The sequence below is a fragment of the Ochotona princeps genome, chromosome 10, assembly GCF_030435755.1.
Source record: "Ochotona princeps isolate mOchPri1 chromosome 10, mOchPri1.hap1, whole genome shotgun sequence".
NCBI lineage: Eukaryota > Metazoa > Chordata > Mammalia > Lagomorpha > Ochotonidae > Ochotona > Ochotona princeps.
The window spans coordinates 2,134,282-2,147,415 of record NC_080841.1 but is presented as its reverse complement, the minus strand read 5'-3'; the positions used below and the strand labels follow the sequence as shown (position 1 = coordinate 2,147,415).

The following is a 13,134-nucleotide window of genomic DNA, read 5'->3' as shown; positions in this document are numbered from 1 at the left end:
AGAATTAGAATTATGTCTTCTCATCAATGGATAATCTGAATTAAATGAAAATCATAAAATTTCTCGAATTAATACTGTAAATGACTTAGTAATACCTTCATGAGAAGAAATAGAATGGTATAAATTATTTTAGCTGCAACAACTTGGTATAACATATGAATCTATTTTGCAAAGTTCTTTTCTACAAATTATTAAAGACTTTCCCTTGATTAATCTGACAGTAAATGATTCAAATTCAATTAAATAAGCAAAGGTATCTAAATTAACATTAATGAATTATTGGTTCTTTGAAGATACCACTAATTACTAAAAATTTCCTATATTTTATGGAGATGAAATTGCAATCTAGTTATTCCTTCAACATTGATTTCATTAGAATACGCCAATGTCAAAAGTACTTCATTTGAACTCATCACATTGTAAAATATATTACTGAGAACTATAGCATCATTACCAAACTTCATTGCATTTTTTCTTTTTTAAAATGAAAATTAAAATTCCCTGAGTTTAATCATATTAACAAGCAAAACAGTAAGCGACAATGAGCATTGCAAAGTGGTTAGCGGACTTCCAGAAAGCACTTGATTTGGTGGTTGAGTTGCTTCAGCCAACAATCAATATACTGTGGAATACTGCAGAGATCAGCACCAAAGTGGCCTAATGAGAAGCCAAGTTGGTTCATTGAAGAACAGGGACGAGCCACTCCAAGAACCGGGGAGAAGTAGTACGTGGGGACAGATCAGCTGAACCAATGCAAATAGCCAAATACTACTTTATTATTCAGAAATGTTCACACAAGAAAAATGAAATTTATAATGCCTGTATAAAACACCAATGAACAAATTATCCAGTGTTGAGAAGGGAGTGAATATGTAATCTCAGTATCCAATGAATTGTATTTACACTTACAAAGAAAATAATTAAATTTTAGTGTATAGTGAATAGCACTGGTATCTGCAAAGAAAATTTCATTCATCCGTCTTTAAATTAGATATTTACTATAAATTATAGATGGGAAAAAGCACTACAACTCCTTAAATTTAAACTACTGATTCAAAATCATCAATTTTACAGCATTTAATTACTGCCTGACTTACTGCCTGTTTCTTGGGTGTGTGTATGTGACCAGTCTTCGTGAGGAGGTAAGCCCTCCTTCCAAGGGAATTTGCTGGGGGACCCAGGAGGCCCAGATGGCATTGTCATTCCATCTCTGCAGAGCTGCCAACAAGTGCCAACTCAAAGTGGGATTTGCATAAACCAGGCTAAGCAATGAATCAGGTTGCTTTACTCTTCTGTCAACACGAGCCAAGAGACATGGTACACTTACAGCTTGCCGTTATTAGGACACAAGTCATAGCTAGGATGACTGGGAGAATCTTGTAGGAAGAAACTGGCTTCATATTAGCAGGAAAGCAGAACACACTGTTTCATGGTATGGCTTCGGTTAAATGTTCTGTGATCGATACACATTTCTGGACAGACTGATGAGATTTCAGAATACACACACAGTACACACGCATTTCTGAGGATTCTCCAAAGTGAATTTCTGCCCAACTCTCTGTTTATCACTTCCCTTTGTGAATATAATGAGAGTCAAATTCCAATGAGATGAAATTTGGCATTATTATTCATCTGAACTTTGAAGCATAAAGCACTATTGAAGACCTTAAAAAATTATAATGTAAAGATTCTTCCACGACATACCGAATTCTTCCTGCTTCCCCACTAGCTACAGGCTTCCCGTCCCTCAGCCACCGAAGAAGTGGGGTGGGGACACCGTGTGCCTTGCAGAGCAGCTCAACATCTTCCCCTAGAAGGACACTGACTTCACTCGGCATCTCAGCACCAGCGATGCTTGGAGGAACTTGGGAAAAACAATGGAGGGTCAAGGATATTATTCTAAGGAATGCAACATCGTCCGAGAACAACACGCCATTTCTATTTTTGATTCTTCCTGGATTATGGTTCAAGATCAAACTGTTGTCATCCTTACGTTACTTCTAAATGAGAAAGACAGAAGGACTGTTTCAATATTCCTAGTATATGTGTAAGCTGATTAAGTCATTTTGTCACAGGGGTGTGTGTACCCTTCCTGGCCTGAAAAGCTGATATGCCTCATGGTTCCTGAGTTCTGAGAGCATCTGTTCTCATTTATTCAGCCATCTTTGGTTTTCACTTTAATGATCTGATCGAAAAGTGATGAGTAGTAAAAATACTAGCGATGTAACCACACAGAAACCACTGAAATGCTATTCTATCTAATTAGCGTAGCTTTGGTTCACATCAGCACACTAGAGCTAACTCTGGACATCTCAACTCCATAGCCATGAAAGCTGGAGCTTCAAAGAGGCTCCGTCAGGGAGATTCAGACCACAGAACTGGCAGAAAACAGGCTGTGCGTTCAGGACCAAGTCCTGTGAGTCAACTACTGGAAGCTAGCAGCTCGCCACTGCATCACCTCTTTACATCGCACTCCCGTTACAATGTGACAGTTACACCACATCTGAGATATCCACCCTGTGAAAGCAGCTGGGTCAGTATGAATTCACACTGAAGTATCTGACATGACAGGCACAGGACCAAGCATCCCATACATACGCCATCTTAATTCCTAAGACACAGTAAAGTACAGAAGACATCTGGTAAACATTTGGGCATACCTCAGATCTTATCATTGACACCTATGTTCACTAATGCGCCCAACAGATTAAGCATGCAGCTTGTGACAACCTCTAAATCACAGTGTTCCCTTTATGCTCGTGAAATCTCAAATGACACTTAGTATTTACAGACAGACACTGATACTCAGAACTTTAATTCATTTTTTAAGAGTTCACTTTAATAGAGTATATAACAGGTAGATGCTACTGCTACTTTATAACGTATGAGAATTACCTTATCTAGTAATTACAATAAAATTATAAAAGTGGTTCAATTTAGTTTCAAGCTAAAAATCCCAACTCTGAGCCAGAAGTGACACTCAGAGGTTTTCTTGGAAATCAAAAGGAAACAAACTCCCTCGGCAGTGCTCACGGCTCTACTGGAGCAGAGTAGGTGCTCCTCAAACACGTTCCTTCTCCTCATTCCAAAGAGTGGAAGATTCACATTTACTTGAAATTTACCTACTCTCCTACTAGTGGTTGGAGTATAATTCCTTCATGAACTGTTACTTATCCACAACAATTTTAAAGAAATCATTAAAAAATTTAAATAAATCATTATAAAATCATTAAAGTGCAATGCAATATGTACAATAGGAAGTAATTACTAAAAATAGAAAAATGGACATTACTAAATTTGTATGATTCCTTTTTCTTAAATTTATAACCTTTTCCATGAAAATAGAATCTACTGGCAAATGAAAGACAGAAAACAAGCAACTGTTTCTGCTGACTAATAATTTTGAATCAATTATTAATATGTCTTTAAATGTTCATGATTTTGAGCTACAGATGGAATGTGACAAGAAAGTCAGTACAGGCCAGTGTTCACAGGTACCTTGAATGGAAAGAATGTAGCTTTTCTGTGCCTTTCCCTCCAGGTTTGAGGCAACGCAGGTGTAATTCCCACCATCTGAATGCTGAGACCGGGAAATCTGAAGTTTCCCACCTCCAGACAAAATATGAACTTCAAGTGAATTGAAATTTTCTACAAGTTGAAAAAAAGCAAAACAAGACATGTAAAAGCTTTCGTTCTTAACATCACCGTAATCCATCATGAAGTGTGATGTTCTCTGTGAAAGATTTTTTAAAAGATTTCTCTTTGTACTTAAAAAAATTATTCATTTGAAAGAGAAAGAGAGAGTGTGACGTGCACGAACTAGTTCACTCCCCAAGTATCTGTGACCCTGGACGCAGGGCCAGGCCGAGGCCATGGGCACAGACCTCAATACGGCTCTCCTGCATTGGTGACCCTCCCCAAGTATCTGTGACCCTGGACGCAGGGCCAGGCCGAGGTCACAAGCAGAGTTTAATATAGCTCTCCTGCATTGGAGGCAGGACACAGCTCCGTGAACCAACATCCTGGTTCTACCCAGGATCAGCAGGAGCAAGAAGCTGTTCATGGACAATGGGGTTCTGACCTCAAGTCATATACTTAACCACAGAATGCTGCTGTGAAGTGGAAGATGAACAGCCGTGCCAAACACACAAGCTTGGACTTTAACCGTAAAGACGCAGTGCAATGGAGGGGAGAGGCAGAGATCACTTTATAAACAAAATGTATTTCAGTGTGTGAACCTTCCTGGACAGTACACAGCTGTGAGTCTAATCCTGAAAATGTCTCGTTTGCAAATCGAGCGAGCTAAGAGCGAAGAACGCACAGCTGTAGTACCTATAGGCCTGTCATTCTTCAGCCACACTACAGTGGGAGGTGGGATTCCAGTGGCATCACACGTCAAGGTCACGGGATTGCTGATGGTCTCCACAACCACTTCTCTCTCAGGTCCTTCGATACTGGGTGGTACTATAAAGAGACAAGGAAATCAGGTGTCCTCTTGAAGCAAATTCAGGATACTGCCTTAATTTGCATATCTGAGGGAGAAAGAGTTGTGCTAGAGTTGTGCTCACCATAAACATTGAGGTGGAAATTTTTATCATCTCGTCCTGCTACATTTATAGCTCTACATACATACTGGCCTGTGTCAGACACCTAGAAGAAAAAGATGCTATTGTATGTGCTCCCCAAAGTGACGGATGACCAAGTACACTGCTCGAGAGTAGATAAATCACCAGCCATCGTTCATGTTCATGCTCAGATACCCCAGTTCTAACTGCCTTCCATAAGCCTGGCATCTACACACTACGGTGTGGGGAGTTTGCCACTTCCAGGGATCCACCACTCCATCCCAGGAGTCCTGACACCAAATAAAACCAAAGATGCACCTCAGCCTTCTTGATGTGCAGTATCTTTCTGTCAGCTAGAAGCTGTACATGCTGAGACTCGGCCACCATCCGCCCACTCTTGTACCACGTGATGAGAGGAGGTGGGACGGCGCTGGATTCACACTCCAGGGACACAGAGGACCCCTCTCTCACTGTCACTGTGGAAAGAGCATCTCGGCCGTGGTCCTTAATGCTCGGGGGCACTGAGGGGAGCAAACAGGACATGAAGGTGCTCAGCGGAGACCACCGCAAAGCAGCTCCCAAAGGGTGCCCAGCGGAGACCACCGCAAAGCAGCTCCCAAAGGGTGCCCAGCGGAGACCACCGCAAAGCAGCTCCCAAAGGGTGCCCAGCGGAGACCACCGCAAAGCAGCTCCCAAAGGGTGCCCAGCGGAGACCACCGCAAAGCAGCTCCCAAAGGGTGCCCAGCGGAGACCACCGCAAAGCAGCTCCCAAAGGGTGCCCAGCGGAGACCACTGCAAAGCAGCTCCCAAACAAAGGACTGCAGCAGAAGAGCAAATACACACCATACACAGTCAGAGAAACTTTCTTCTTGCTTTCGCCAGCAGGGTTGACAGCAACACAAGTATATTCACCACCATCAGAAACCTTGGCTCGAACAATCTGCAGTGTGCGACCACCTGCGGGAAGGCACAAGGCACAGCAAGACGGGGCAGAGTTCTAACAACAACTCCTCACCAAGACAAAGGCAAAGCACACCCGTCCCACACAGCAAACTTACATAACAACACTCATATTTAAATGGAAACAGCTCCAACTGCTTTGCTGGAGCTTTTCTGACTGCTTCCTCATGAAGGATTAATAAATCTTTTCACTTAAGTAACCATAGACAATAGAACAATTTGATCAAGGTTCTAGTGGACAAACAATAATTATACAATAGGTAAATTATGTTAACTAGTATTTTATGAGTTGAAACTTAAAACAGAAGTTATTAAGCAATCACTCACCATTCCCCTCATCATCCATTCATTGTACCAATTTGTGTCTGGACATCTATTTACCCACCCACTCACTCACCAGTCCAGTTTATCACTGACTCTCAGAGACCTTTAGGACTGATTAAAAACTACCAATGGATTTACTCAATAACTGTACTATTTACTTTATACCACTTGGAATTATTAAGCTGTTCTGTTCTTAAACATGACAATGTGCCAAAGGAGATACTATTACTGCACATTCCCACCAAAATCACAAAAGTCCATATCCTCGCACTTTAATGATCACCAATGGGCAAATATAGGCAATGATTGTGAACATGTAAGATCAGCTACACAAAAGTTGGGACAGGTACTAGTTTAAAATGCCATTCATAATAAAATAAAGGAAAGTTAGCTTAGCCCATGTTACAGTAATCAATTCCTTACCAGGCACGACCAGCACATTTGTGTTTGGCTTGATGGGTTGTTCATTCCTGAGCCAGGTGAGATCAGGGGGTGGAAAACCAGTGACCTCACAGGTCAAAGAGATGAAATTGTTCATCACAACAGTAAGATTTTCAGGGTTAGGACCGATGACACTTGGAGGAACTAAATGGTAAATACACTACAAGTGAATCTGAGGATATCAGTAACACACATTCCAATTTAGCAAACACAATCCAACTACTAAAAGCACTGAGCTCACTTTATCCATTTAACAATTCCACTGCAAACTTACTCATTCATAAACATGGACCGGTTGCTTACTGTATCCTAGACAGTGTACCAGGTGGTTAGAGCAATGCAGAAAAAGACAACTGCGCTTATGGAGTTCATTGTATGCTTAAGAATATTGAACTGTTCTGAACATTCCACATACTCGATCTCACTGAATCTTCATTCACCCTTCTGAGAAGTTACCCACTTGCTGAAGGACCGCCAGTTAGTTACAGAAGAGACAGGTTCAAGAGCTGAGCAGTCTGGCTCTGGATCCGTATCCTCACCCACCCCTCTGCAGTGCTGACCAGAGGGTTGGGTGACAACAAGGAACTACTCTAGTAGGGATAAAGTGACAAGAATAAAGATATTTAAAAATCTGACCAAGAAATGAGCTTATATTCCAGAAATAAGGAAGAGCATCAAGTAAGGCTCAGGCAGCAAAATGGCACGCTTTGAAAAGGTCTGAGTGCAGAAAGCAAGGTGGGGATGGGAGGCAGAGCATCAGAGGGCTGAACAAGGAGATGCTCTAAGGCCTTCCAAGGTAGGGATGGGTGCCATTAAGCAGTCCAGGGAATGGGAAGCTGAACAACGCTGCAATCAAAAATCCATTCAAAAGATACCACTGGGGGTACAGCAGACAGCTGGGCCTAGGATGGTATCAGAAAGTATTAACTGGGGAGGTGGTGGTGGTGTGTGTGTATGTGTGTGTGGAGGGGGCTTCCGAGCCCTCAGACTCACAGTTATGGAGCAGGGTGTAGCGAGGGAGAGGAGTCAGAGGTCACACCCATTCTTCCATACTGAACAACGTGTAGACAACAGTACCCTTTACTGAGACCAAGATCTTCGGAGGAGGACCAGATTTGGGGGAGGTTACATGTTCAGTTTCATATTTACTGTGTGAGAGTGCTCATCTCATATCTGTGACAAAGAAGATGGCTATGCAGACAGAAAGATCTACAGCTCTGGCTGAAGATAAAAATCGGGAAACCACACAAAGGTGGTGACTGAAATTGGGGAATGCAGGGCATCTCTTAGAACAAGAAGGGCGGAGAACCACCCAGAGGCCATGGAGCTGTGAAGTCACAGCTGGGCAGAGGCAGCAGAGGCAACCGGGCAGACGGACAGGAGAGGGAAGGCATGAACACGGGCTGTGGGGGTCACGGGAGTTACAGGAGCCACAGGAGGGGAGTCTGGGAAACAGGGGGCAGGCACGCCAAGTGCTCAGACGGAAGGAGAGGAGCATGGCGACTGTGGGGCTGACCAGTCGCCTCAGGGCAGCCTCATCAAAGCGGATGCAGGGCTGTGGGAGGTGAAAGAGAAAACTGCGATTCTCTTTAGCTTTCGAGAAGGTGGCTTGGAACATGGAGGAAGGCTGGGCATGCAGGTGGGAAGACGTGTTCAGCCTAAGGTAGATCCTGGGAAGGAGCATCAAGAAGAGTATCAACATTCAAGAGAATGCGAGAAGGCAGAGGCAGGATCTAGAGTCTGGCCAGCCTCTGGCCTCTGGAGACCAGGGCTTCTCTCTCGCCGGACACGAGCAAGAGCAGGAAGAGAACTGGGTAGCAAGCTCAAACGCACAGCAGGATGCAGAGGTGGCTTCTGGGCCATACCTTCTCTTTTCCCTGTAAAACACAAGGTGAGGAACCCGAGAAAAACTGTGAGGTGCCTCTTGGGGCCGAAGGTTTACATTGTCCCAACCATTTCATAAGTGGAAGCCTTAACACCTAGTATGGCTGTACTGGGACATGGGGTCTCTACAGAAGTAATTAAAGTCAAAATAAGGCCCTAAGGGTGGAACCCCACACCTTCGGATCTGTCCTTTGACGGTGCAGAGAACTGAGGCTCACTCCCACTTTCTCTCCCTTCACCTCCCAACACCGTGCTCAGAAAGGACACACAAGGACAAAGCAGCTGCTTGTAAGCCAAGCGGAAAGCCCCCTAACGCTTAATGGCCTCTTGGCTAAGACCAAGTGCAGGCCCAGCCCTCTCCAGAAACCAAACCCCACCGGCGCCTTGATTCCAGCCACCCTAGCCTCCACAGCTGAGGTAACCACATTAGCCATGGTGACTCCTTATGACACTCCTGATGCACAACACGTCAGAGGCAGTGTGGCATTAAGGCAGGAGATGAAGGGGTGAGCATCACAAAGGGGCAGAGACAAGAGGAGTTATTGCAGGCAGTATGCAGGACCCAGCAGAGGCTGGTGCTATGGATTTAAAGACATCAACACTTCTTTTGCCCCGACTGCCTCTAGTCTCAGCAAGCTCTCTACTCTGTGAGACAGATGTGGAAATCAGCAGGAGGCAACAAAGGAAGCAGCTAAGCATCAAACCTTGATGGTCAGGTTGGCTGGGCAAAACTGGGCTTTGCACCTGCCAGCTGTGTCATCCAGGATTTGCGTGCATATTTGCTTTGCTCACGTTAAGGGAATCTCTTGTAATAGTTTTTATCAACTCCAATTTGATATTCTGCTGGCAGCTGTGTCTTCCCAAAATAAAACTACCTTTCTGGGGGTAAAGAGCTAAGTGCCTTTTTCCCCACAGCACAACAAAAGTAGTTGGGGAGAGTCTAGCACGAACAAGAACCTAAAGCTGTACAGGTGAGCTAGGTGTGCTCTTGGTTGTTAAGGGATTACTGAACTCCATAAAGGGAATTCTTCTTCTCCAGGGAGTATGTTGGGTAGCAGAGGCCTCTATCTCAGGGAAGTGGATAAATTCTTACAAGTGGAAGATCTCTCTTCAGTTCTAACTGCATATCAACTTGTCATCTTGGAGTTTCCAATTCTTACGCTCATTTAACACATATACAAGTGCCAATGCACTCAAGGGAGTGCTGCTACATAACGTCGACCTCTAGAAGGTCTATACTTCATAAATCCTCCCAGCTATGGTGGGAAAACTGAAGAGAGGTGACTGAACACAGGACTCACACACAGCTCGAGTTAAAAAATAAAAAGCAAGCCTGTATAATCGAAGGCATGGCTTCCCTGTCTGCTCAAACACACACTTCCAGACATTTCTGACACTCTGCTCTTACCATGGACATTGAGGTTAAAGTATTTTTGGGCAGTTCCGGCTGTGTTCTCAGCGACACACATGTACCTGCCGATATCTGCTATCTGAGTATTTTCAATCTAAAGGAAAGATGAAGATCAACTGAAATTTTTATAAAGCAATTTAACGCATCTGTCAGTATTTTTAGGATAAATAAGGCATACCTTTCCCAGTACATATCAGACCTATACAAGAGAGTGCTGTTTGTACATAATAATGTTGATGCTGGTTTTCATTAGGAAGGGGAAATCCTTATACATTTAGATAAAGTCAACTTTACACACATTTGTGTATATGGCCAGCTACAAAAGGCCCTAGATCATCCTCCCACGTCCTCGTCAGGGCTCCAATCATGCAAGTGCCAAGGGGACCCATCAAGAGGAGGGGAAGAAGTGTGGATGTGTGTTGGCCATGGGCTGGCTCTGGCCAATGCAACTTGGGAAGGGGGTAGCCAATAGGGCCATTCCCAAACATGGGCTAAGCACTCTTGCGCCTTTGGGATTCTGCCACTGCCATGTGAGGAAGCCAAGACCAACCCGCTGGAATGTACTAGTACACAGTGCAGAAACAGCCCAGTCCCTGCCTCTGTGGCTCCTGTTTGCAAGAGCCCACTGCCAGCAGAGCCACTTACACAACCTGCAGCGCCTTGAGTAAGAGCAACCGCGTGGGAAGCACCACAGCTGGGCAGGAGACTTGTAAGCCCAACAAATGCCTACTGTTTTGACTCATTGGAGTCGTGGCTTCCTGTGCAGTATCAGCCAATAGATGGTTGTGTTTACGGTTTATTTTGCAGAATTTTCTATATAACTAAATGTTGCTGGCCCTGAACAAAAATCACTAACTAGTAGTAAGGGTAAAAGTATTCACTTACGATTTCTTGGTGTATTCTGGCAAAACTGTTAGTGATCACTTCCACTATCAATAGATTATATCAAATGTCTCTGTAGACCCATGATTTACAAGTATTTTCTTAACTAACTACAACTATTTTTCAATGTAAAACAGTTACTATAGGATACACAGTCAGTAACGAATTTTACTTTTACCTGTAGAATTCTTCCATTAGACAGGAATTTGTGACGATCGTCTAGAGGCAGAGGCTGGCTGTCCTTGTGCCAGAAAATCTTTGGCACCGGGCTGCCACTGGGCAGGCACTCCATGCGCCCGCTCCTGTTGGTCAGCACGGTGACCTCTTCGGGGAGATCGCTGCTGGCTCCCTTGATAACGGGGGGCACTAATAAATAATTGCAATAAACAGATAAGGACAGGCAACAGGTCTCTCCTGAATTATCCTGGAGTTCTGACAGCTTTGACAAGTTTACGATGATAACACAGAAGCACAACGTAGAGGACATTTGGCACTAACACATGGGGTGTGTAGAGACAGTATTTGGATTTGGGGTGTCCTGTCACTCTCCCACCTCCCACCTTGAAGTTCTGATGGAATCCCACCCGGGCTCAGCCTCAGCTCTTTCCAGTGTGTCAGACCTCACTTCTCCCACAGCCCTGTCCATTGCGCCCTCTGGGATTTTAAGCATTTGGATAATACAGCTAGATGGTCACACGAGTTACATCCTATTAAGTGTATCTGAAATCTTGTATTTCATCTTATTTGGAAGCAAAATGCCTGGGCTCTTCAGCATGTGTCCCCAGCCTCCACTACATGGGAGAGCGGTGAGGGACGCAAAACTCTTAGGCCCCTCTCAGACGCCCTCATCAGGCATCGACAAGAATCCGTGCTCCGACCGTCTCTCCAGGTGACATTCACGTACATACGAGTTTGAGAAGTCCTACTCTAGGTTTTCCCACATATAATCATCCTTGCTTAAAATAAAACCGGGAAGCCGGGTGGGGCTTCTCCCTCAAGGTCCCCCTTTACCTCAGATGCATGATGGAAACAATATGGACATAATGGCATTACCCACTTTGCTATCCCCCTGAACCTTTTTTTCTTTTTTTCTTTTTTTTTCTTTTCTTTTCTTCTTTTTCCTTTAACTGTAATTAACTATGTAAAGACTGTCAACAACAATACAATAAAAAGAAAAAAAATTTAAAAAAAAAGAATTACACAGTAAAAAAAAAAAAACAAAATCCGTCTATTTATTGTCTTGAAGAGACACACTTCACCAACAAAAATCAGTGGAAACTGTTATCGCATGGGTTTTGTTGTTTTCTGTTGGTTTCATCTCTTCAAAACACTTTCTTCTGATTAAATTCTTCAATGACTCATAGATCATGCAGTGGCATCATTTTCTGCAAGAAGTTTCTTGATTTTCATTTCTTCAGATACATGTTAGTCATTTAGTAGCATCTTATTTAACTTTATGGTGTTGTTAGTTTCTTTTTTCTTCCTCATGTTGATTTTGTTTTGTGGCTTTTCATTTAAGGGGATGTATAGTAGGTGTGTAATGGCGACTGTCATATCTAGTAACATGTTATTTAACTTCATGGCATTGTAAATTTCTATTTTTCTTTCTATTGTTGATTTTGTATTATGACTTTTCATTTGAGGGGATTTACATTAACTGTGAAATGGAGACTAACATATCCAGATCTGAGGATATAATGTGGTATGCATTTCTACTTCCAGACAAAAATGGACTTACAATGAAACTGTTAAAATGTATCTTGACAATAGGATGCTGGACTCTCTGCCATTGTCCATGCCCGCAATGATGGACATATGGTTGTGTATGAAGAACTGTACTTAGTAATGCTGCAGAGGAATGATGTCACGGGGGTGGAACTGGGGCTGGGATAAGGGAAATAGCAGGAGCCTGTGGAACTGTATCATAAAATGATAATAATAAAAATGTAAAAAAAAATAAAACTGTTATCAGCTATGAAAAATTCCCATACTATCCATTAACCGAAAAATGCATTTATACTCTTCTCCACAGGGCTGGTTCACTCCTCCAGGGCTCCAGGACAGAGGGGGCTGAGCTGGGACCAAAGCCAGCATCCAGGAATGCAACCCAGCTTTCCATGAGAGTCAGGAGCCCATTACTGGAGCCATCATTGCTGCAGTCCAGGGTCTGTGTGGCAACAACTGAGCATAGCACCCTGACACTAGCTGGCACCAACTTAACTACTGGGCTAAATGTCAGGCAGAGTTCATAGAATTAAAAAAAAAAAAGGAAATGTTCATAAACTAGGAATGCATATGCTAACCGCTTTTATAAAGGCAGAAATCAATTTCCACAGTTATTAATTATTGTCTTGTTTGGAGCTTACTTGTCCCACCCTCTGTCTTTGGCAATCAGTGAAGACAGTGTGTTTATTGATGTAGGTGATTTCGGGCAAATAAACTAAAAATCTTTTAGGAAAACAATCAACATCACAAACCACATGGTGGAAATGCAGTGTTGCTTTGAGTGCATAATTTTACATAAAAACTTAAGTGCTTTTGACTACACTTTAGGTAACATAAAATTATATTATTTGAAGCTATGTTTGGTTAAAAATAAATTTAAGCTTCAGATTAAATGAGGCCATTAATAGAGCACACATACAAATCAGGCAAGAGCTGAACCAC

At 43.1% G+C, this 13,134-nt stretch overlaps 1 protein-coding gene across 1 annotated transcript in view; it reads right to left on the bottom strand.

The window, feature by feature from the left end:
* HMCN1 (hemicentin 1) overlaps positions 1 to 13,134 on the bottom strand; it is a 366,339-nt gene that overhangs the window by 87,297 nt on the left and 265,908 nt on the right. Inside the window, exons 56-64 of the mRNA XM_036495278.2 lie at positions 10,646 to 10,833; positions 9,583 to 9,679; positions 6,273 to 6,434; positions 5,409 to 5,522; positions 4,884 to 5,086; positions 4,569 to 4,650; positions 4,333 to 4,464; positions 3,499 to 3,648; positions 1,705 to 1,864 (exon numbers count right to left, since the gene is read on the bottom strand). Of these exons, the coding sequence (XP_036351171.2) occupies positions 1,705 to 1,864; positions 3,499 to 3,648; positions 4,333 to 4,464; positions 4,569 to 4,650; positions 4,884 to 5,086; positions 5,409 to 5,522; positions 6,273 to 6,434; positions 9,583 to 9,679; positions 10,646 to 10,833 (1,288 nt within the window). The remainder of the gene's footprint in view (positions 1 to 1,704; positions 1,865 to 3,498; positions 3,649 to 4,332; positions 4,465 to 4,568; positions 4,651 to 4,883; positions 5,087 to 5,408; positions 5,523 to 6,272; positions 6,435 to 9,582; positions 9,680 to 10,645; positions 10,834 to 13,134) is intronic.